The sequence below is a fragment of the Cetorhinus maximus genome, chromosome 2 (genome assembly GCF_964194155.1).
Source record: "Cetorhinus maximus chromosome 2, sCetMax3.hap1.1, whole genome shotgun sequence".
In the NCBI taxonomy this organism is placed as follows: Eukaryota; Metazoa; Chordata; class Chondrichthyes; order Lamniformes; family Cetorhinidae; genus Cetorhinus; species Cetorhinus maximus.
This window is the reverse complement of record NC_135880.1, coordinates 32,091,315-32,115,620: the sequence shown is the minus strand read 5'-3', so window position 1 is coordinate 32,115,620 and position 24,306 is coordinate 32,091,315. Positions and strand designations below refer to the sequence as shown.

The following is a 24,306-nucleotide window of genomic DNA, read 5'->3' as shown; positions in this document are numbered from 1 at the left end:
TCAAATATTGATTCTCAAAGCATTTTAGATTTTTAAAGGAAGAAGTGCTTTAACCCCTTGATCCTCTCACATTAAAAATAAAGTGCTTCCTTGAATTGTCTATTACATATCCCTATGTGTTTGGGTACATTGTGGTTTGCTGTTGTTTTATAAGCTCCATGACAGCATGTTGCACCAAAGCTTGGCTGATGCTTGATCCCTTGATATCGCATGTCAAGCGGTTCGCATTTTTATTCGACAACACTGCCTAAAGATGAAGAAACCAAAAGCAAGACCCAAAGCTTTGGAAATCCAAAATATAAACAGGGAATTCACAGCACGGGCACATAAAATAAAAAGATGGGTTAACATTACCGTGTCAAATTTCATCTACGCTGTTAAATTGTCTTGTTTTTTTTTTCTGATGCTGATCTATCTGCTATGCATTTACAGCATGTTTTATTTTAAAGAAAGACAATTTTAACTCATGTACTATAACCAGGCAAAGACTATATAAACAGAAAGGATAACTAATGAATCTCTTAATATTATCACATTAATATGGCTTAAATATCATTTTAGCAACTGAGCCATTTATTATCAAGCAATGCAAATGATACTTGACATTAATGCAATTGCGGTCGACTTATGTGTACTTATCCTTGCATGGGAAATAAACCTATAGATATAAATAAAATACTGCAGATGCTGGAAATCTGAAATTAAAACAGAAAATGCTGGAAAAACTCAACAGGTCTGGCAGAACCTTTGGAGAGAGAAACAGGGTTAATGTTTTGAGTCTGTATGACCCTTCTTCATACGGACTTGAAACGTTAAATCTGTTACTCTCCCCACAGATTCTGTGGAGATTTTCCAGCATTTTCTGTTTTTTTTATATTAAATAAATCTATATTCTGGGAAATATCAAAAAAGAAATGGTACTGGATTAAGTAAGGATAAAATGAAAGCTCTGTAAGCTATGTACCATTGAATATATTTATATATTATATTATCTCAATGGTGATGATTCAAGGTTTTGTCCTATTATTTCTCTCACCTCAAGACTTATCAATGAAAAGTAAAAATATGTTATTAACATAAAGTTTTAAAATTCGATTCTCGGTCATGAATCTACTATCAAGGAACAATAAGCATCCCTTTCTGTACACCATAATCTACTAATTCAAAATATATATTCATAAACCTGTTACTGTACTTTTGCAGCACCCATACATCTTCTATACTAAAAGGTACATTCAAAAATCTGTTACCTGTTATTTAATTATACAGTGCATTCATAAACCTGCCATACTATTACAATACATGATTTAACTGTACTATTACTGCAGACCATAAACCTTTTGCATTAATACAGCACAGCCATAAACCTACCACAACAACTTGTATTTATATAGCATCTTTAACATAGAAAAATACACCAAGGCATTTTACTGAAGCATATTCAGACAAACACGGACAATGAAACAAAAGAAAGGTTATTAGGAAGGGTCACAGAAGTGTAATTTAAAGTAGGCTTTGAAGAAGGCTTTGAGGCAAAGGCTTTTGGTTAGAAATTTCAGAGCATGAGACTTAGATAGCTGCAGTCACAGACACTAGCGATAGTATAAAGGGAATGGAGTTTGAACAAAAGTTTGGAGTCAGAGGAACAGAGAATTATGAAGAGGATTGTAAGGCTCAAGGAGGTTACAAAGATAAGGTGAGGCAAGAACAAAAGATCAGTTATACATAAGGCCGATAATTTTAGATTGGAAGTGTGGGGAAACTGGGAGCCAGTGTAGGTCAGCAAGGATGGACTGGTGGTGAGCATAAATGTACTAATTATATAGCAATTGACTAAAACCACCACTGTATTATTGCAGGAAAATACTAAGTATGCTACAATATTAATTATGAAGGACATTCAAAAATCTGATGTCACATTAATATTATTCATAAACCTACTGTCCAAATTATACAGTACATCCAAAACCCTACCTACAATCAGAAGCTTGCTACAGTATTAATTGTACAGTATTTTCATTAACTTGCTCTTGCACTAATTACATAATATATTCATTAATTTGCTGCTGAATTAATTGTACAGTTCATCCATTAATGTGTTACTGTACTAATGGTATATTCAGAAAACTTGTTGAACTAATTTTTTCTTAAATATTGACTTAAAATGGTTTAGGAAGAAACACTTGAAAAGTCTTTCACTTTGTAAACTATCAAAAGTGTACAGTGATTCAATAAAACACTAAACTTTCTTATAAATTGAATCAATATATTTTACCACGAGTAAGATAAATAGTGATTTCTTAATCCAATACAACAGAAACCCTGGAAATAAATGCACATTTTTATATAACATGGATACCTTATGAAATTACAAAGTAGAATTGTTGCATGTAGAGCAGCAGCATGCTTGACACCGAATTATTAAGCTATTGCACTGTAACGCAGTTAGTAAGGAAAATAGATAATTGCATTGTGTATAATCCTTTCTTAAAATTTGAAGATATTTTCATTTGACTCTAATAATATCTGAACGTTTTATAAGACTGTTTCAGACATTTAACTATTCTGAAAATGTAACAGTTTTGTTATAAAGGAGGACAACAGCACATTCTAACAAAAGCCTGAGTTTTAAAGCTGCAGTATCTTATTTCCACTAATCTAAATGCGTTGACTTCGAAAACTAAAAATCTTCACCTAGCGAGGCGAGTTTAGAACTGGCTCGCCAACCGGGACATTGTTTGTATTGCCTTTAACAGGTGCATTTTGTTAAAAGGTTTTGTACAAGTCTATCAATTATCAAAGGCAAGGGATACTGCCAAGATAAAGTTTCCTTGATATTAAATTATGCAACTTAACTACACCATTGCAATTCTGGAGTTCGACGCCAACTATGGGAAGAATTCATAGAGACTTTTAGGGGGAAATTTTAACCCCAAAGAAAGGTTTGGATTGGGTAAAGAGGTGAACTGTTAAAAACCTGGATCCTGACCCATCCCATCTCCTACCTGCCCACTTCTGATTTTAACGGAAGCAGGAAGTGCCGGACAGGCAACCAATTCCAAAGGTGGGATGGTAGTTTAAGTATTATAATGAGGCTGTGTGTCTCATTTTATTCAACATTTAAATTTAACCTGGCAGTTAAATAGGAACATAGGAACGGGAGTAGGCCATTCAGCCCATTGAGCCTGCTCTGCCATTCAATACGATCATGGCTGATCAAACACTTCAATGCCTTTTACCCACACTATCCCCATAACCCTTTATGTTATTGTCAATCAGAAATCTATCGATTCCTACCTTAAACATACTCAATGACTGAGCTTCCACAGCCCTCTGGAGTAGAGAATTCCAAAGATTCACAACCTTATGAGTAAAGAAATTTTTCCTCTCAGCCCTAAGTGGCTTCCCCCTTATTTTGAAATTGTGTCCCCTGGTTCTAAACTCCCCAACCAAAGGAAACATCTTACCTACATCTACCCTTTCTATCCTTTTGAGTATTTTGTAGGTTTCATTAAGATTGCCTCTCATTCTTCGAGACTCTAGAGAATACAGGCCCAGTTTCCCCAAACTCTCTTCATAAGACAGTCCCACCATCCTCAGAACAAGTCTGGTGAACCTTCGTTGTACTCCCCCTATTGCAAAAATATCCTTTCTAAGGTAAGGGGACCAAAGCTGCACACAGTACTCAAGGTACAGTCTAACCAAGCTTCTATACAATTGAAGCAAGACTTCACTACTCCTTTGAGTACTACTTTGAGCACTACTCAATCCCTCTTGCAATGAAGGGTAACGTTCTATTAGCCTTTCTAACTTTCTAAGGTGCCTGCCGCACCAGCATGTTAGCTTTCAGTGACTCATGAACAAGGACACCCAGGTCCCTTTGTACATCTACACTTCCTAATCTCTTACCATTTAGGAAATGCCCAGCACACCTGTTCCTTCTACCAAAGTGGATAACCTCACATTATTACACATTATATTCCATCTGCCATGTTCTTGCCCACTCACTAAGTCTGTCCAAATCCTCCTGTAGCCACTTTACATCTTCCTCACAACACACATTCCCGCCTAACTTTGTATCATCCACAAACATGGAAATATTACATTTGGTCTCCACATCCCAAATCATTGATATATGTCGTGAATAGCCGAGGCCCAAGTGCTGATCCTTGCGGTACCTCACTGGTCACAGTCTGCCAACGCGAGAATGACCCATTTATTCCCACTCTCTGTTTCCTGCCTGTTAACCAATCCTTAATCCATGCCAGTATATTGCCTCCTATCCCATGTGCTTTAATTTTGCTAATCAACCTCCTGTGGGGGACTTTATCAAAAACCTGAAAACTCAAGTATACTATGTCCATCAACTCTCCTTTATCAATTTTGTTACTAACATCCTCAAAAAGCTCCAACAAGTTCGTCAAACATGATTTCCCATTCGCAAATCCATGCTGATGATGCCCAATCAGATCATGATTATCCAAGTATCTGTTTACCACATCCTTTATAATAGATTCTAGCATTTTCCCTACTACTGATGTAAGGCGAACAGGTTTGTTGTTCCCTGTTTAATCTCTCCCTCCCTTCTTAAATAGTGGGGGTGACATTTGCTACCTTCCAATCTTCAAGAACTGTTCCAGAATCTATAGAATTTTGGAAAACGATCTGCAATGTATCCACTATCTCTATAGCAACCTCTTTCAACACCCTGGTATGCAGAATATCTGGTCCCCGGGATTTATAAACTTTTAGTCCCATTAATTTCTCCAATCTTACACTCATTTCTCTCAACTCTTCATTCTCCCTAGTCCTTTGGATCTCTAAATCTGAGAAATTTCCTGTATCTTCCTCAGTGAAAACAGATACAAAGTAATCATTTAGCTTCTCTGCCATTTCTCTATTCCCCATGATGAATTCTCCTGACTCTGCATGTAATGGACCCACATTTGACTTAGCCAAATGTTTCCTTTTTACATACCTATAGAAGCTTTTACAGTCTGTATGTTTTTTGCTAGATTGCATTCATAGTCTATTCTCCCTTTCTTTACCAGTTTCTTGGTCTTCCTTTGCTGTATTCTAAAAACCTCTCAATCCTCAGATTTACTACTACTACTGGCAACTTTATAAGCCTTTTTTTTTAATCTTATACCACCCTTAACTTCCTTTGTCAGCCATGGTTGACTGATCTATTTGGGTTTTTGCACCTTGAAGGAATGTATAGGTGCTGTAAGCTATGTAATAGTTCTTTGAAGACTATCCATTGCCTATGTGCAGTCATACCTTTTAATGTATCTTCCCAATCGACCTCAGCCAATTTTGCCCCTCAAGCCTTCATAATTTCCTTTATTCAAATTAACACCCTTGCTTCAGAGTGAACTACCTCACTTTCAAACATAATGTAAAATCCCATCACATTGTGGTCACTCATCCCTAAAGGTTCTTTTACAACAAGATTGTAAATTAGCCCGTTTTCATTACATAATATGAGATCTAAAATAGCCTGTCCTCTAGTCGGCTCCTCAACACACTGCTCTAGAAAACCATCCCTAACACGCTCCAGGAACTCGTCTTCCACAGCATTCATGCTCAATTGGTTTACCCAGTCTATATGCAACTTGAAGTCACCCATGATTACTGTATTGCCTCTGCTACATGCTTCTCTCATTTCCTGATTAATACCATGCCCAATGTAACCATTATGTTTAAAGGCAAAATACTGCAGATGCTAGAAATTTGAAACAAAAACAAAAAATGCTGGAAAAGCTCAGCAGGTCTGACAGCATCTGTGGAGAGAAAGACAGAGTTAACATTTCGAGCTCTAAAGAAGAGTCTTATGGACTCGAAACGTTAACTCTGTCTTTCTCTCCACAGATGCTGTCAGACCTGCTGAGCTTTTCCAACATTTTTTGTTTTTGTTACCACGACTGTTTGGCGGCCTATAAACAACTCCAACCAATATCTGCTGCCCTTTGCTGTTTCTTAGCTCCACCCAAACACATTCCACACATTGTTCTTCCGATCTGAGATCCTTCCTTACTAATGCACTGACCCCATCCCTTATTATCAGTGCAACTCCACCTCCTTTCTCTTCTTGTCTGTCCTTCCTAAATGCCAAATATCCTTGAATATTCAGTTCCCAGCCTTGGTCACCATGCAGCCATGTTTCCTTAATGGCAACTATATCATACCCTTTTACCTCTATTTGTGCTTTTAGATCATCTACCTTCTTGCAAAAGCTGCGCACATTCAGGTAGAGTGCCCTTAACTTTGCCTTTTTGACATCATTCTGCATTCCAAACATACTCAATGCTCTGCTTTGTTTCTCCTGCCTTCTAGCCTCACCACTACTCTCTGTTACCAACTTTATTTTCTTCCAATTTCAGCCACCCCTCAGGTTCCCACCCCATCAGCGCTAGCAAATCTCCCTGTGAGTATATCAGTCCCAGTCCTGTTAAGATGTAACCCGTGCAGCTTGTACAGGTCCCAACTGCCCCAGAACCAGTTCTAATGCCTAAGAAATCTGATGCCCTCCCTCCTATACCAGATTGTGCAGCTGGTGACACTTCCTACAGATGTGTTTGTCAGGGACACATGATGTATCCACGACTTCACACATACCGCAGGATGTACACTCCACTTGGCTGAGCTGACCTGCCATCTCGTAACACTAAAAACTATTTATTATACTTCGAGTAAGTAGAATGAATAGAATAAGTTACTAGTAACCAAATTTTACTACACTTATGCTAACGTTATCTTACTTTGGTTTACTTTATTACTTTTTTTCACTTTGACTTGATTTAACTTTACTTCCCTATTGCTAGTGTACCTAACTGAAATCTAAGTCACTACTTCTTTATAAATGATGTTTTTTCTAGTTTTAAGCTCTTTAAACACACTCCCTAACAGCAGCTTCTCACCTCTTACAGTTTTCCTGTGATGTCACTCCTGGGGCAGGATTTTATGCGTCGGCAAACGGGGGCGGGGCCCGCTTGCTGACGTGTAAAATGACGCGCAGTGACATCGGGGGAACTCCCAATGTCACCCCGCCCCATTTAAATTTTCAGGAAGGCGGGGGCGCAGCAAAATCAGCAGCGCGCCCACCGACCTGTCCATGGCCAATTGAGGCCATTGACAGAGGCCATTGAGTAATTAAAGGACCTGCCCGTCCAACCTTAAGGTTGGTAGGCAGGCCAGGAGCCCTGGTGTGAATTGGAAAAAGCATGAAACCTCATCCACAGGCGGGATGAGGTTTCATGTAGCTTTAAAAAAATTTTAAGAAAGTTTTTGTGAAAATTGCGGACATGTCCCAATTCATGTGACATTGTCACCTGAGGGGACATGTTAGGGAAATTTTATTTTTCTATTTTTATCGTTTTGACGTTTACATCCTGCACTTAGCCTCAGGGAGATGAGTGCGCTCTTTTGTGCGCATGCGCGAAAGAGCGCACTCTCGATTTTGGGATTTCCCCCCCGCCCGCACAGGGAGCGCATAATGCTTCTGTGCGGACATCAATTAAGGCCCGCCCACATAAAATGACACCGCGCCCCCAATCAGGGGCACCGATTGGAAGTGTGCCTGTGCACGCCCTCCATTCAACTCCTCCCCACCCCAACGGGGGGAAAATTCAGCCCCTGGATTTTTTCTTTCAAACTCAGCCCGCTGCCCGAGTTGAGGTGTCCCCCGCAGGTCTGACTGCCTCCGTTCCTGGAAGATGAGGGACTGCTGGATCAGGAGATAAGAGTTTTTCCACTTACCTGCTGGATTCAATATGCCTAGAAAACCAACCCCCCAATCCCCTGAGATTGGACACTCCTAATCCCTAAGACCCTTCCTATCTTCCCCCTTCAGCGCTCCAAACTCCATTACCTCAACCCCTCCATGGAGGTGTCAGATCTCCTCTCCTTCCCTAAATCCTTTCATCCCCACCACCCTACACCTCTGAGTTCCTTCTCATCTCTCAGGCCCCCTGTCTTCCCCTTTACCCAGGATCTCACTACCTGCCCCCCGCAACCCCTCACTGGGACAAGATACTCCCCATGTTGATCCTTTGCTCCCCCTCAACAGATCAGCCACCCCATCTCTGGGATTGGACCATCATCCCACACCTACCTGGTCTTGCAGTCTCCACCTGACTGCTCCCTGCCAAACTGGAAGGCCAGCCCATCAATTAGACTGTTTCCAGGCAGGGAATCTATCAGTGATTTCACACATCTGCTGTGGAGCTAAAACTGTGGAGTTAAGGTGTGTGAGACAACCCCAGATTTCCAGCTCCCGGAGAATCAGGAAAGTTAAAATTCCCCCCTCGTAAGAGGTCTTGAGACCAGGCAACAAATTTCAGACGAGGATACAATTAATGCAGAGGTATCAAGACAGTTTATTAAGCAACAAAAGTTATATTTAACAAACGAAGACAGTCCGATATCCTAGTTTAGGTAGTTCTTACTTCTCACCATGCTATGAGCACAGGCAGCTCATGATGCCTCTTCTCTCTCCTCTCCCTGTGTCTTCTTGAAACCTGTGCACTGAACACCTTCAAGTGAGTTTTTTTATCCTCTGAAGCAGCGATCTTGCTGTGTTCCGATGTTGCAGTCGTGCTTTAAATTTGCTATTTCATTTGTCATGGACAAATGTCCCATGGTCATAACCTGAACAGGATATCCTCAGCATCTAAACAATCCACTGTTAACATGTTCCTTTTGCCAAACTTAATAACCCTTACACTCATTTAGTTGTAGCCCCAAAGCCCATTGATCTATACATATCATAGCATATCCTCTGTGACCATCTGTTCTATTTCCCTTTTGCTTTTCACACTATCAATTCATGTTACATTGCAACTTCGATTTGACTCAAGTCGCACTGGCCATATGTCCTAAGTATACATTTAGAATTAACCTTTCATCCAGCAGGAGCTCATCCAAAATACGCATTAAGAGGACTCATAGCACAAAGTATAAAATGTACTAAAAGTATATAAAGATTCACATTTCCTACACCCTTACTGTCAGCTCTACAAAGCAATCACATATGTGTATATTAAACAGGAACCGTGTAATAGGATACTTTGGCATCCATTTAGTAATCCATTTCAAGGATCGAGGTGCCGTTTTGAATTTACATTTAGGGATGGTTGGTATTGGACAATTCTGGTTCGTTTGGTGTGCAATTATTCACAGCAGCTTTGCTGCAAAACAATTTTTTTCCTCTTCTTTCCCACTGCATGGTTGCGTAGAGTAGGCACTCATCACGCCATTAACTATACTCCAGTGAAATATCACTTCCCATCACAAGGCTGTTGTTCTAGGAGTCTGATTGCCATCAGGGACTTCTTTTCCAAATAATTGGAGAAATAGCAGGAATGACTGATTTTCGTTCAGCGATATCTTTCCATTGAAAAATGGAATTTCAGATGCCATGCAAAAGTATGTACACTTTTCCTTAAATAACCATCTAATACTACACAATTTACCCTACATGCCAACAAATAATTATCTGGATTTTGAGGTAACGGCAATATTCACTGGGTTTTTAACAATATACAATTCATAATTACTGCTAAACAACCTCACTGATCTTGAAAAGCTAATGTTATATTTGTAGAATGCCAAATTTCCCCATGATAATAAAAAAACACGTTTTAAAATTTTTCTTTAAAAAATTGTTTCTGATATTTTAGCTTCTATTTTAATCCAATCATAATAATGAAAATTTTCAGATAGTGAAAAAATTCAAAGTGAAGCATAAGGTGCTTTTAACTTCCTGGTTTTCTGTCTATGAGAATACTTTAATATGATTGGCTGTTTACCCTGCTTGCTACATCATTGCTGCTAGATGCCTGGAGGTCACCCTGATTTGACATCAGATTGAAATTGCCATTGGGAAAGGGGAAATCAACACGGCAGAGATCACTAGCCCTTTGTGGGCAGCTTCCTTTGAGGCCAGCATCAAGCACCGTTACTTCACTGCTGACCACAAAATCCAATATTTGGACTTATGATGCCCTGGATTGTGATTAGTGATATTGCCGGAAGTAATGGAGTTCCTCCCCTATAAATTCTCATTGGCCTGTTAAGGTTTACACTTTGCTGAAATTCACAAGTTTGATAAGAAATCTTATATCTATTCTGGAGGGTTCGAGTTGCACTGAAGGGAATTGAATTATTACTTGATACAAGGGAGTGCAAGGTCCTGTGTATTGTACGGATCATTGTTCTGAGGTTGGGAATTGGGTGGTGTCATTAGAACTTCGTGGATAGAGGAAATCCACTTTAGTATTAACCTGCACACATCTGGGTTAAGAGTGTTTAGTGACATACATGGATTTCTGGAACAAAAATGAGTCTCACCTTAAGGATAATCCCAAAGCATTATAGTGGAAAGTGAGTGCCTGAAATAATTGCCCAGTCATTTCTGCAACATCTCCTGATTAATAAAATGTATGTTGTATTTTATATTCCTTGTTCTTTATAAATAATATTTCTGATGTTCTGTTCTTGTGGCCATACAATATGTTTTGTAATTTCGTTCCTATATGTGGTCCTAAGTAGGTAGTTCCTTTACAGGTGGATGAAATAAGTGCAGCACTCCTTTTGTGGCTGGTACCATTGACCTGTGTGAATTTGAGAGCCGCAATAAAATTTTACCCTCAATAGAACTGTCAAGGTGAAGCTTCCAAGCCAAGATTAGGCATGCTCAATGTATCTTCCCCATACAGTTGTATCCTGAAGGCCATGTTATCGAAATACTGGTGTGCCAGATTACCATTACTGATATGTCAGATTGCTTCACTCCTCCCTGTAGGGTAAATTGAAGTTAAAGCATGAAATGTATAATTTAGAAGTTCCTTTTCTCTTCCATAATTGCCCTTGAAAGACATGGACCACAGTTTTATGGAGGCGACGGGGGCTCTTGGCCACCAGCTCAAGAGCCGTCGAGAGCCACACATCACCTCTTTTCGGGAAGGCCCGATGAATCATGTCTCACTCAGGCACTTGACAGGCCAGCTACAGATCTTACCCCGGATCAAGGACCCCGGGGGCAGAACTTCTGCCCGCCGAGAGTGACCGGCCAATTAGAAGCCAGCAGCTTTATTGAACATCAGTGCCACCAAAGAGGCCGTGGCTGCTGATGGTATGACACCTACCCGAGGCCTAGGATCATCACTGAATCTCAAGCCAGAGGTGAGTGATGGCAAGAGTGGTGGGGTGGTGGGTTACTGAGGAGGGGGCTCAGCAGCAAGGTCGGGGGTGGCTCTTGTTGCCGGGTCCCTTGATCAGGCACTAAGTGCCTTTGAATGAGGGACCCCCCAACCTCACCCCGGGAACCTGAAGCAACCCTGCACAGGTTTGCTTGTTGTGTACCCTGCATGGCGAGCCCTCTGACCACGACTGGGTTAATACCAGCCAATTAGCCACTTGGGCGGGAAGGCCATCCACAGGCCTCCCATCACAGACTTAATCGACGTAGAGGTGAGAAGGTGGCAGGGTCCCCACCCTCCATCCTCCCACCTGATTTAATGCCCCCCGACTGAAATTCAATCACCTGACTTGAGTAATTTTAAAATTAAAATGCTGAACATTCTTTTTAAATGTTTACACTCCTGTGTAGCTTAGTGCTGAGGTAATGATGAGCCTTTATAAAACCTAAATAAGAGCTCAATTGGCACACTGTGCCCTCTATTAGGATCAATGCTATAGGAAGGATATTGAGGCTTTAAGGAGAATAAAGTGCAGGTTTACTAGGATGTTGCCTGGGATGAAATAAAAATACAAATAGACCAATACAGATTACGGGGCAATATGATAAACACACTTAAAATTATGAAAGGATGGGACAACATAGATTGAAGCAGGCTATTTCCAATAGTTAAGGGACCAAGAACATGGGGCAGTAGATACAAGACTAACTGTAAGATTCACAAACGAGAGAAGGGGAAACTTCTTCATAAAGACAGTTGTGATGATGTGGAATTCAGTTCGGCCTTGATGGTCGAGGCAGAAATTATGTCAACATTCAAAGAATAATTTGGATAGCTGGATGAAGGAATAAGGGAACAGGGTGATTAATTGTGATTGGAAATGCTTGCTCATGTGGAGATTAATGGATAGCTTGAACTGGTTGGACTGAGTAATGCATTTCCATGCTGTAGAGTTTGATGTGTTTCAATGTATGAACTATGAGACCCCTACAGGGTGCTGTAAGATGACTTTAGTGGCAGACTCAATGGATGCACTCTGTAAGTTGCAATGTCCCACAGTCAGAGCAGAATGCACTTTTCCCCGCTCTGGCAAAATCTTTTACACGAAGCAAATGTTTCAGGAATGTGCGTGCAAGCCAACAAAAGTCTTCATCCAGACAATACAGGTGGTGATATCACCCATCTCATAATATGCTGTGCTAAAGCCAGACATTGCAAGAACATATAGGCCAGTCTTATGTTTCTTTTGCAAGTACAACCATAATTCAGCATTGCTGGGGGAAATAAATGACAACTTGACATTACGTGGCATGGTATATGGTACAAATTGAAGTCCAAGGAAATGTAAATTGGATGGGTTTAAAAGGAATAGTTGATCTAGTAGTGCCGATAGTTGCATCACATGCTCAGCCATGCCATGGGTTTCCTGAGCTCATCAATTCAGTTGCATTGATCCATTCATCTCTTTAGTTTTTCAAATGACAGCTTTACCCTTTTTTGCGTCTTAAAGCACAACATATTTATCACTGGCAATAGCAACAGCCCTGGCGTAGGTTAAGAAATAATATGAGCTGTTACCATGTTGCAGATGCATTACAAGCAGGAAGGAAATTTGGCATGAGGCTTGTGGCTAATTTAAATATATTTACAGCAGTGAGAGTAGCAATTATTGAGGACTTTAATTGTCCTAAGGTGATAAGGCAAATGTCTCTAATCAAAATGTGGAGACATTCTCCAAATGCATGGAGGACTGTTTCTCAATGAGTCATGTCAGAAAGAATGCAAAAGCAAAATACTGGAATGCCGGAAATCTGAAATAAAGATAGAAAATGCTAGAAATACTCAGCAGGTCTGGCAGCATCTGCTGAGAGAGAAACAGAATTAACGTTTCAGCTCTGTGACCTTTCATCAGAACTGGGAAAGGTTAGAAATGTAATAGGCTTTGAGCAAGTGAAATTGGAGAAGGGTGGGGAGAAGAACAAAAGGGAAGATCTGTGATAGAGTGGAGGGCAGGAGAAATTCAATGGCAAAAGGTTTTATGGTGCAAGGCCAAAGGGAGTGGGGCAAGTAAAAAAGAACAAAAGATGTGTCTAGAGGAGGTGTGGATGGCAGAATCCTGAACAGATGCTGTCACAAAGCAAAGGAAGTGAGAAACAAGGGAGAAGATAAACAGCAAATAAAAGCAAAACAAAATGGGGGCAGAGGTTATGATCTAAAATTGTTGAACTCAATGTTTAGTTCAGAAGGCTATGAAGTGCTGAAAAAAGAATGCCATGCTCGGTCTGGTTCTGAATAATGAAACAGGACAAGTAAGTGAGCTGAAGTTAAGAAAACATCTGTAAAATAGTCACCATAACCTATTCAGGGATAGAAGGTACTATAGCTAAATTTGCAGATGACACCAAAATAGGTGGGAAAGTAAGTTGCAAGGAGGAAATAAACAATTGACAAATGGATATGGACAGGTTAGGTGAATGGGCCAAAATTTGGCAGATGGAGTTTAACGTGGATAAGTGTGAGGTTACCCATTTTGTTCAGAAGAATAAAAAGGCGACTTATTATTATTTAAGTGGAGAGAAACTTCAGAATGTTTCAGTGCAGAGGGATCTGGGTGTCCTTGTGCATGAATTACTGAAAGTTAGTATGCAGGTACAGCAGGTAATAAGGAAGGCAAATGGAATTTTGGCATTTATTGCTAAAGGAATAGAGTATAAAAATAGGGAAGTGTTGTTGCAACTGTACAAGGCATTGGTGAGACCACACCTGGAGTACTGTGCACAGTTTTGGTCTCCTTACTTGAGGAAGGATGTAGTTGCACTGGAGGCTGTTCAAAGGAGGTTCACTAGATTGATTCCAGAGATGCGGGACTTGTCTTATGAGGAGAGATTGAGCAGTTTAGGCCTATACTCGCTAGAGTTTAGAAGGATGAGAGGAGGTCTAATTGAGGTATATAAAATGCTAAAGGGGATAGACAAAGTAGACGTGGAGCGGATGTTTCCCCTTGTGGGGCATTCTAGAATAAGAAGCCATAGTTTTAGGCTAAGGGGTGGTAGATTTAAATCAGAGATGAGGAGGAATTACTTTTCACAAAGGGTCATGAATCTGTGGAATTCACTACCTCAGAGTGCAGCGGATGCCGGGACGCTGAATAAATTTAAGGAGGAGAGAGACAGATTTTTAATTAGTAATGGGTTGAAAGGTTATGGGGAGAGGGCGGGAAATTGGAGTTGAGGCCAAAGTGAGATCAGCCATGATCATAATGAATGGCGGGGCAGGCTCAAGGGGCTGAATTGCCTACTCCTGCTCCTAGTTCTTATGTTCTTATGTTATGTGGAGTCAAAGATAAAGCTTTTGGATTGCAAACTAGCAGAGTTCAGTATGATGAAAAGGACCCAGCTCAGATTCATTGACTGGAAAAGAATTGACAATCAAACAATAGGTAATCATTGGGAGATGTTTAAACCTGAGATGGATTGAATAAAGATTAAACACAATTAAGTGCAGGAGAAAAGCAGGAATATTAAACACTGGAATTCCATGGATAGAGAGGTCAGAACAAAAACTATTTAAATAACAAGTTACGTGATAACTATAAAGAATAAAATTATAGGAAATAAGTAAAAGTATAGAACACCAAGTTTCAAAAGAAGAGAATTATGGAAGTATGGAAGGAAAGCAAAAAGATTAGGATGCTGAGGGAGGATTATGTTCAGTACTTGACATTTTACTCCATTAAATTTCATCAGCTATTACTCTGCCCACTTAAAGTCTGTAATCTCTGCATGGTCTCTGGCTCCCCTAGGAGATGAAATTGGGCTTGGGTGTTAGTACAAGATGAGTAATAACCAATCAGCAGCCTTTTTAACACACCATTTGACTTGTTTTCCAACTGACTTTAATGGAAATGATTTTAATGACAGGGTGTTACACAGACTATGCTATTGCTGAAGACTAATTTCACCTCTGCAGTTTGATAACATCTACACGTTACCAATTTGCATTGGCTTGCTGAAAATAACTCTCCGTTCAACCAACAAAATTTGTACAGTGTAAAGAAGTTCCATACCATCTACAGGCTTACTGTAGTCGGTAAGGTACCAATACCGTATAAAATGAGGTGTCAGAAAATGGAAACGTCTAAGAAATGGAGATTAAAGGTAGAACCCCCTCCTCTGAGGTGAGTTTGGTCGTGGCAGTGCATTTACTTAGGCAGGAGGATGGGGACCCCGCCATCTGCCCTGACTAAGTCCGCGGTGGGAAGGCCCATGAACTGCCAATTGAGACCCCTAAGTGGGCAATTGATGCCCACTCGAGGGCCTCATCCCACTGCCACTGGTAGTCATCCAGCAGCAACTCACTGTCCAGGAAGCCCAAAAAGCAAACCCGAGGCTTCCAGAGGGTTTCCCTCTTTCAAAGACACTCAAGTGCCTGACTGAGGGATCTGGCATCAGGAATGGGAGGTCCCACTGAGAGCCACCCCTGCCCTAGGTGCCGACTGCCACCCCACCCCCCAGTGAACCCAATTCTGCCATCACTCACCTGGGTCCCTCAGCGATCCTGGGCCTCGGATGGGTACATCCCAGTCCGCTGGCACTGCTGAGCACTGCACAGCTGCCAGCCTCAAATTGGACAGCAGCCTCTGGGGGCGGTGACGGGGGGAGGGTGCAGGATTTTCACTCCCCAGGTCCTTGATCCCAGAGAAGGCCCGCTGTGGCCCAGTTTTCAGTGTGTCTTCCTGAAAGGAAGTAATGTGGGACTCTCGCCAGGAGCACCCATGGCCTCCATTAAATAGGAAACTGCCAAATATTATTAGAGTCTAAAAAATATTATCTCTATTGTTTTGAGATTTTAAGTGACTGTGCATAGCTTAAAGGAATTCCATCCGCTTACTATAACCTACATGTTCACATAGAACTGAACCAGCACCAGGAGTTCAAAACTCAGAGGTGTACAAGATGCTACAAGGCAACCAGGAGGAAAGAAATGAGCCAAGGCAATCCGGGTCCTTCCGAGCAATCCAGGATTACCTGGAGGCAGATGAAAGTGGTGAGCATCACTGACTCCATGTCTTTAATAGTGTGATGCATGCTGAGCTGGTTGGACATGAAAGGGGATCCAATTGTGAAAAGTCATTGAATGATAGTGTATATGATTAATCACCAGACGACTTGAGATCTGTTCCATTTTGTGACATCAGTGGGTGAAAGGATGCTCAGGTTAAAGACATGATTCACTGTGCATATAGAGTGGAAAGGGTCCATTTCTCCTTGGGTGTGGTGACACTAGAAGGGATTGTGGAAGTAACTCATAGTCCAAATCACAGATATATTACCAGCTGTCACTTTGTGCTGTCGCTTTGTTTCTGTACCCAGCAAAGTCTCCACAAATGGCTGATCAGACAACAATATTCACTCCATTTACTGCAGTTAATTTTGTGCAGCTGACTCGTAGATGGTTCAATAGTGACTATTTCAAATTAGGAATCACTTATAACCATCAGTTTAATTTTCTGCCAAATGACACAGGTACCCGCCCCACGGTTACTAAAAGTGTGAGGGCTCCAGTGACAAAAGCCGGTGCTTCCATAGGAAGCGTTCAAAAGCTGCCGCTGTGTGACAAGTGTGGAAACGGAATAGTGTAAGTATGTTTAAAAAGGAAGAAAATTTACTGTAATAGCAACAAGATGAATCCAGCTTGAATGCGGGTTTTAAGCTACCCCTTGGTTACTATTCCTGACTAATGCGACATATCATTGAAATTGTAGCACAGGATGGGAGGAGCATCCATCTGGCCTCTTCTTAACTTAAGCCCCTCTTGAGTAATAATTTCATTAAATGCCTTTTTCTAACTAACCCCGTTTTCCTTTATTCTGAACAAAATCACCATAGTGCTGTGAATTAGCTCACTGTCCTTTCCACTCTGAGACCCATGTGCCAAACCATCCAAAACTGATGGGATGAGTGCAAGAGTCTTGTGTGAATTGAGTTTGCCAGCCTCGTGATTTGGACATTGGTTTACGTTTTTGGAGAGAGGCTCAATTAACCATTAACAATTGTGGTTCCCACTGTTACATGGGAAGCTACCACTGTCGTACAGCTTAAAGGAAGACAAATCTTTCAGTTTCTTGAATCGGATTATTATAAAACAGTCATGTGACAGAGCAGGTTCTTATGTTATAACATTTTGGGCATTGAACAAAACTTAATTTTAATACAGACTAACTTCTACCTTACCAGTAATGCTTAACTCCTCATTGTTCAGCATGGAGATTTTTTAAAATTCTTTCACAGGGTATGGGCATCGCTGGCTAGACCAGCAATTTGTTGCCCATCCTTAATTGCCTTTGAAATGTCGGGGGGATGACTTCTTCTGCCTGCTATGTGTAACATCTTCATAAATCTACTTATGAAGGGTTTATGACGTTGTCACTCAAGGGCAAATCCCGTCCCCTGTGATTAGAACTTATAAAAGAAACACTCACACCACCGTGGTTCTTGGGGACTGTTCCAAAACTGTCAATCACTAAGGGCAGAATCTTTGCGCTCGGTGGGCGCGCGCGTGCCCAACCCGCTCGAGCGTGAAATAATGCCCGTTGACGTCAGCCGAGCGTCCCGAAGTCAACGCGCACCCTCCCGATATTTCGTTCAGTGGGCACGTGAGGGAGATGGAGGTGCGCCCGCCATTAATTAAGAGGCCAGTTAAGGCCATTGACACACCGGTTGTCTCCGTGTTTACGTAGCCCATGCAATTTTTCAGCCGTCACATGGGCAAAATGGGCAGGCAGGCAGGCAAAAGCTTATCCACGGGTGGAATAAGAAGGGTCAGTGGCATTGTCAATGTAAGTAGTGAGGAGTTTCGGATCAAACTTGCTGCTGGTTGCTTCTGTGAACTGGACAGCTTCATCTCGCTTCAGAGCTGCATTCTGAGCATTTCTAGGCTTCATTTCAGGGCTCATTGTTGTCTTCCAGGCCCCCGGAGGATTCAGACCGTGTGGGCCCTTCCATAACCCTGGTAATGGGGATTGTGGTCACCGCTGGAGGCATCTCTTCTGAGGAGGAAGAGAGGGGCAGCAGGGAGAGGAGGGCAGGTGCCCCAGTGCAGCTTCCAGGGGAAGGACCTGTGGGAGAAGAGGCACAGGCACGGGGGGCGGGGCAGGGCCAGCTGGCAGTCCAAGGCAGAAGGGGCCACAGAAGACGGCACTATTCCGCTGCCAGGGTTTACAGACGGCGATTCAGCTACCTCAGTATGTCCGAGGTGCAATGCCGAAGGAGGCTCTGTCTCTCAAGGGAGACAGTGACCTCCATCTGTCGGATGATCAGACCTGAGATCAGCTCCGACTGTGTGGCTGGACGCCCTATGCCAGTGGCTCCGGAGGCCACAGTAACCCTCAACTTCTATGCTTCCGTCTTTTTCCAGAGCTCATTGGAGGTTCTGTGTGGAGTCTCCCAATCAGTTGTCCACAGTTGCGTCAAGCTGGTAACAGAAGCTCATTCATTTCCGCATGGATGGGGCCAGCCAGGCTGAGCGAGCCAGAGGCTTCGCGGCCACTGCTGGCTTTCCCCATGTCCAGGGTGCTATAGACTGTACACATGTGGTCATCAAGGTGCCAGCAGGTGAGCCCGGTGCCTTCGTCAACAGGAAGGGCTTCCACTCCATGAACGTGCAGATAGTGTGTGATCACAGGATGCTGAGTCTACAAGTCTGTGCAAGGTACCCAGGCAGCTCCCATGACGCTTATATCCTGAGACACTCCCAGGTACTGAGGCTCTTCAGTGCTCCAGCCCGACTGGATGGATGGCTGCTGGGTGACGAAGGGTTATCCCCTCAGAAGGTGGCTCATGAAGCCTCTCCCCTACCCAAGAACAGAGGCTGAGCAGCGGTACAATAGGGGCCAATACCTCTACAAGGGCACTGATAGAGAGGACTATTGGTCTACTCAAGATGCGCTTCTGGTGCCTGGACCATTCAGGGGGCACACAGCAATAGCCCCCAGAGCAGGTGTCACTAAGAATGGTTGCATGCTGCGCTCTGCACAATCTGGCACTGGCAAGGGGGTACCCACTGGAGAAAAAGGATGTTGATGCAGCTGCACAGGCCACAGATGATGAGTCCATTAGTGAGTCCAAGGACGAGCACTGTGAGGAGAACGCTGAGGGCATAGACGCTGACCTGGGTAACCTCCAGGGAGGCAGGGACACCTGGGACACTTTGATCCAATGCTCCTTCAGCTAGACTACCAAATAAGAACCACCACCACATGCCAGGGCTGCAGGCTCCATACTCGAGCTCAGAGAGGAACATTTCCTTGGCCAATAACATACACTCTGTGGAGATGAAGACAGTTAACGTTTCGAGTCCATATAACTCTTCATCAGAGTTCTGATGAAGAGTCATGCAGACTCGAAACGTTAACTCTGTCTTCCTCTCTGCAGATGCTGTCAGACCTGCTGAGTTTTTCCAGCTATTTTTGTTTCAGATTTCCAGCATCCGCAGTATTTTGCTTTTAACATACACTCTGTGCCTGTGCAATAAAGTTCCAGGAGACACGTCCATCATTACGTAATGGCCTACCTTGGACCTACAGAACAAATGAAGCATACTGAGGCCAATAGCACAAAATAAAATCTCATTTAATGTTGAATGACACGTTGCTGAACTAAACACTAACCGGTGTTGTTTATCTCACCATTAAAAAAGTTAAAGTCAAATGGGGGAACAAAATATCACCCGTGATAAGCCTGCCTTGTGCTTAAGGTGTTTTACCTTTACGTTTGCCAGTGTTACGTCTAGGTGCTCCCCCCTCGCTGGCACCGGCATTGGAGGCAGGCTGCTGACTCTGCTGTCCTGTTGGCCTTGATGGCCTTGGCAGTCATCCTCCAGCCAGTGGAGCCTGTACTGGCCCCACCTGGGAGGGGGCAGCCAGTGCCACGGCTTGCATCTCCCCAATTGTCGCAGCCTCATCAGATGCCACGGTCACTGGCAGAGGGGCGGAGGAGCTGCTGCTGTCATCCAGAGCGTCCTGAGAGGAGCCTGCAGAGACTGCAGGCAGCTCGTGCGCCAACGTGAGGCTGCTTTGGACCTCCCTGCTCACCACTGGTAGATGGGCACCTAGCTGGGATACTGGGTGTCCAATCTATCTCCCACACGGACACTGACCAGCTGGGGTCATTGCCTGTGTGAGGGCTTGCAGGTCCAAGTGCATCCCCAGGGACCCCTGATTCTGTCCCTGGAAGTGCCTCTCCATGAGAGCCTCTGCTCTCTCCATGGAGCAGGCATTGCGCTCCGCAGGGACTCCTCCCAAATGGAGACCATGACACATGTTCCCTCATGTATCTCTGCCAGATCCTCCCACACACCCCGCTGGGCTTCCAGCATCTGCTGCCTAATGGACAACTCCAGAGGCCCATCATCAGCCTTTGACTGAGCATTGTCCTGGTACCCAGCAGTCTTCTGACTCCCGGCGCCCAGGGTACTCTCTGCCTCCACCTGCACCTCGAGCGAGAGCGAAATGCCCTCACCAATGTGCACCAAGATACCAGACAGCGATCTTATGCCCACCAAGGTGCTGGTATCTGCACTGGTGCCTGCTTGACAGAGCGGGTGTGACGCAGGTGTGTGGAGAGCATGGTGGTCCTCCGGGGTCAGGGGTGGCCCTTCAGGGTCCTCAGTGCGAACGCCTGCTGGTGAACCTAAAAGGGAGAAGAAGAACATATCATTATTTAAAGTCATCACACTGTCACTGTGCATGCCAGGCATTTTGGTGAGTCAACGGAGATCTGTATCATGGTGCCCTCGTCTTTCCATTATCAATGGGTCTCCCGGTTTGAGGCTCACATCAATATAGAGACTACACTGCAATGGTTGCAATATCCAACATACTCACATCTGTGTACTGCACTCTTACCTTCGTCTGACACCCCAACCTCACCGCAGACAGTTGATCAAGGTGCATGCGTCTCCCCGCCAGTCCATGACCTCTCAATGTTGTCATGAGCTGTCTTCTCCTGAAAGGACAAAGGAGCATTGATTAGTCCTCCCTCTACCTGCAGCGCCATTGCAGTCTGGCCAACCCCATCTGAGGAGCACCTTGCAGGGTACATCTGGGTTGTGCCCCTCGAGGGTCAAGGCACTCAGTCCAAGCAGCCAGGACTCATCCCCTTGGCCAGCTCTGACATCATTGACAGTTGCCACTCACACTCTAACACCCCTGAGGTCCGGGGGGAGTTGGGGATGGCCAGCTCTAACTGCTCCCCACACTGACCCATGCCAACATGGTGCTCACCCTTCCCGATAGCAGCAGATCATTGAAGCGCTTCTGGCACTGCACCCATGTGCGCATCACCATGTCGTGGCTGCTCACCTGGGATGCCACCTCCTCCTATGCCTTCTTGGTGAGGCGCGGGGGCCTTCTCCTCCCGTCTCTGGGGACAAGGGTGTCCCTTCTGGCTGCCACCTCCTCCAGGAGGGCGGTGAGGTACTCGTCAGAGAAACGGAGGGGCCAACTATCCTGCTGACCTGCCCTCCCGCCTGCTGTGTCCAACCGCACTCGAATCCATAGCGACACAGGAGATGTCCTGCCGTGTCAGCCTTCCAGGGGCTGCCTGGGCCGCTTTTGAATCAGCCACCACCCGGCAGACATCATGCCCCTGCCTGCCCCTTCTTGGAGCTTCCCCAGCCCCCTTTCATGCTGGGCAGGCCTTAGTTGGCCTTCCGGACCCGATCACGGGCGGTGGTTGGTATCTGACCACCCCCGCCCGGCCCCACCGAGCTCACCTGCCAAGGGCAAAATTGTGCCCTAAGTAATTCAGCAATGGCCTACCCACCTTTTTTAAAAGGGGAAACTCCATTCACCAAAACTTGTTCAGTGAATTAACCTTGGGACATAAATGAAACATGGATGCTCTGGTTCTTCCTCCTCCCCACCAGCAATGACAGTAGCCAGGAATAGTTGTTCAGCGGTTTGGGAGATGTTGGTGCGTGGGGTTGGAGGGGGCGCCGGTGATAATCTAACATCACAGGGGACGGGGACACTGGGGGTATTAGTGGGGCAGCAGATGCCACTTAATCTCATTCCCTTTATGTCCTGGATGAACTTTAGGTGGGTATTGAGGCCACATCTGGGCTATTCCTGGAATTCCGCCCAGCTTGGCTCCTGAAATGCCCAGTGAATCCTGTGCCTGCTAAGATCAGGCATGAGCTTTGTTCTGAGCTCCTGAAGGCCCCAAAGACTACTGTAAGAATTCTCCTGTGAGCAACGAATATGCCCTTCATTTTTATAAGCCTTGGCCTGGTCAGGTCCTCAGGTGCCCACTATAGGAGGGGCAGGGTGCTGCCCCAAGTCCTCACCAGGACGAGAGTCTCTGTTGCACTGTTTCAGGTGCTGATCAGCAGTCCCAAACATTTAAATAACCCTCTCCTTGGGAACTGGGGCAGGGTCAACAGCTGGCAAAGGAGAGGGTAGAAGAATAGCTGGCAAAGGAGAGGGTAGGAGGGTAGAAGTGCCATCCCACCACACTTCACTCCAGACCAACCCCACCTCCTCCCCTCGACAAAACGGATCCGCAAAAGGTCTAGCCTAGTACCTCTTTAAAGGTAGAAACGTTACACTTCGAAAGAAAATTTGTGTATCTATTTGAATGTGTCTTAGTCCTCAAAATCATGGCCCCCCTCTCTCCCTTTGACTTATTGCAATATTCACAAAATAAACAAAAGAATGACAGGCTACTGTATGACTGCTCACGTTCCAACTCTAATGACCTCATCTTCAGACTCCGACTATCCTGAGTAGCCAAGTTCACCAGCTGCATTTTTCACTCATGCATCCTGGGCTACTAAACATTGTTTGATTCAATTTCTCATGAGACGCGCTTCCCTGGACAATTGGCCATGGGAGATCATGCCCTGATTTTAGACTCTCATCCACCTATTTCACGCCTGATAAATGGGTGCATCAATGCCCAATTGCTCCCCCTAACCCCCTGCCATACTTCCAGTTTCTAAATCGTAAAATCGCCTCCACGCTTTGCACACTGACTTAATTATTGTAAACTAATTCTTACACACAGAGGCACAGTGGTCAAGGCTCGCGACAAGTACCGGCACCCAGAATGCTTTATCTGCTCTGACTGTGGCGTGAACCTCAAGCAGAAAGGTTACTTCTTCATAGAAGGACAACTGTACTGTGAAGCCCATGCAAGAGCACGAACGAAACCACCAGAGGGATATGATGCTGTACCTGTGTATCAAAATATGAAGGCTTAATTCTTCTGTAGAGATCTGAAATATCGGATCCATTAAAATGAGAAGCCTGTCTTGTCGCTGTTTTGCTGCATCTCAAAATGTGGTTAATCTTTAAATACAGTCTCCTATTGCAAGACATATTTAGAAAAAGCGGCTTGTTCAATTATCCATGTTAGCAGATTGCTACCTTGTAGACCTTGCCAAAAGTAACACTGCTGTATGCATTGGCACATTGATGCAACTAATTATATAAGGAACTTAGTTTGTATAATCACATCTGTAAAAGCTATTAAATCAATGCATTGTTAAAACACATTGTACAATGAGTGCAAATGAAATATACGGAGCACCAGGCCTGTGAAATATACTTTAAACAAATGCTCTGGCAGACTTACAGCATGTTTTAATGGTGTTGTGATATTATTAGATCATTGGGTAGAATTTTTATTGGCCTTGGCTGCAGGGAGTAATTCAGTCAGAGAGCTATGGTGAAGCCACAATCATGTGGCGAGCTGCTCACTGACGCCAAGAGCCTGGGATCAGGGGGGTGGGAGGGAAGGATACATCATTTGAGGCGGTTGACAGGAAGACAGGGGTAGGGCAGGGGTGGGGGCAATCAGCAGGGATTTGATTGGATTGACTGCCGATCCTGGAGTTGGTGGCGATGGAAGGGAGGGAGGAATCAAGGCCTGGTTAGGTGGTGGGAAGATCGGAGGCCTTGTGGGAAACGTGGTGACAGGGTGTGATCGCAGAAGCTGCTCAGTCAGGGACCTGGATCAGCAGCAGGAGTGAAGACACCTACCTCCTGTATCCACACCTCCATGAAGCTCCACCATGTTCTCCGTCGCCCAGGAAACCTGGCCAA

At 44.1% G+C, this 24,306-nt stretch overlaps 1 protein-coding gene across 2 annotated transcripts in view; it reads left to right on the top strand.

Moving 5' to 3' along the window:
* The window catches only part of pdlim3b (PDZ and LIM domain 3b), a 97,500-nt gene extending 73,679 nt beyond the window's left edge, over window positions 1-23,821 (top strand). For both annotated transcript variants that reach the window (XM_078562331.1, XM_078562338.1), the window contains exons 5-7: window positions 16,114-16,247; window positions 16,727-16,838; window positions 23,267-23,821. In XM_078562331.1, coding sequence (XP_078418457.1) covers window positions 16,114-16,247; window positions 16,727-16,838; window positions 23,267-23,462 — 442 coding nt within the window. In that variant the 3' untranslated portion in view covers window positions 23,463-23,821. The remainder of the gene's footprint in view (window positions 1-16,113; window positions 16,248-16,726; window positions 16,839-23,266) is intronic.
* Window positions 23,822-24,306: the final 485 nt, after the last annotated feature.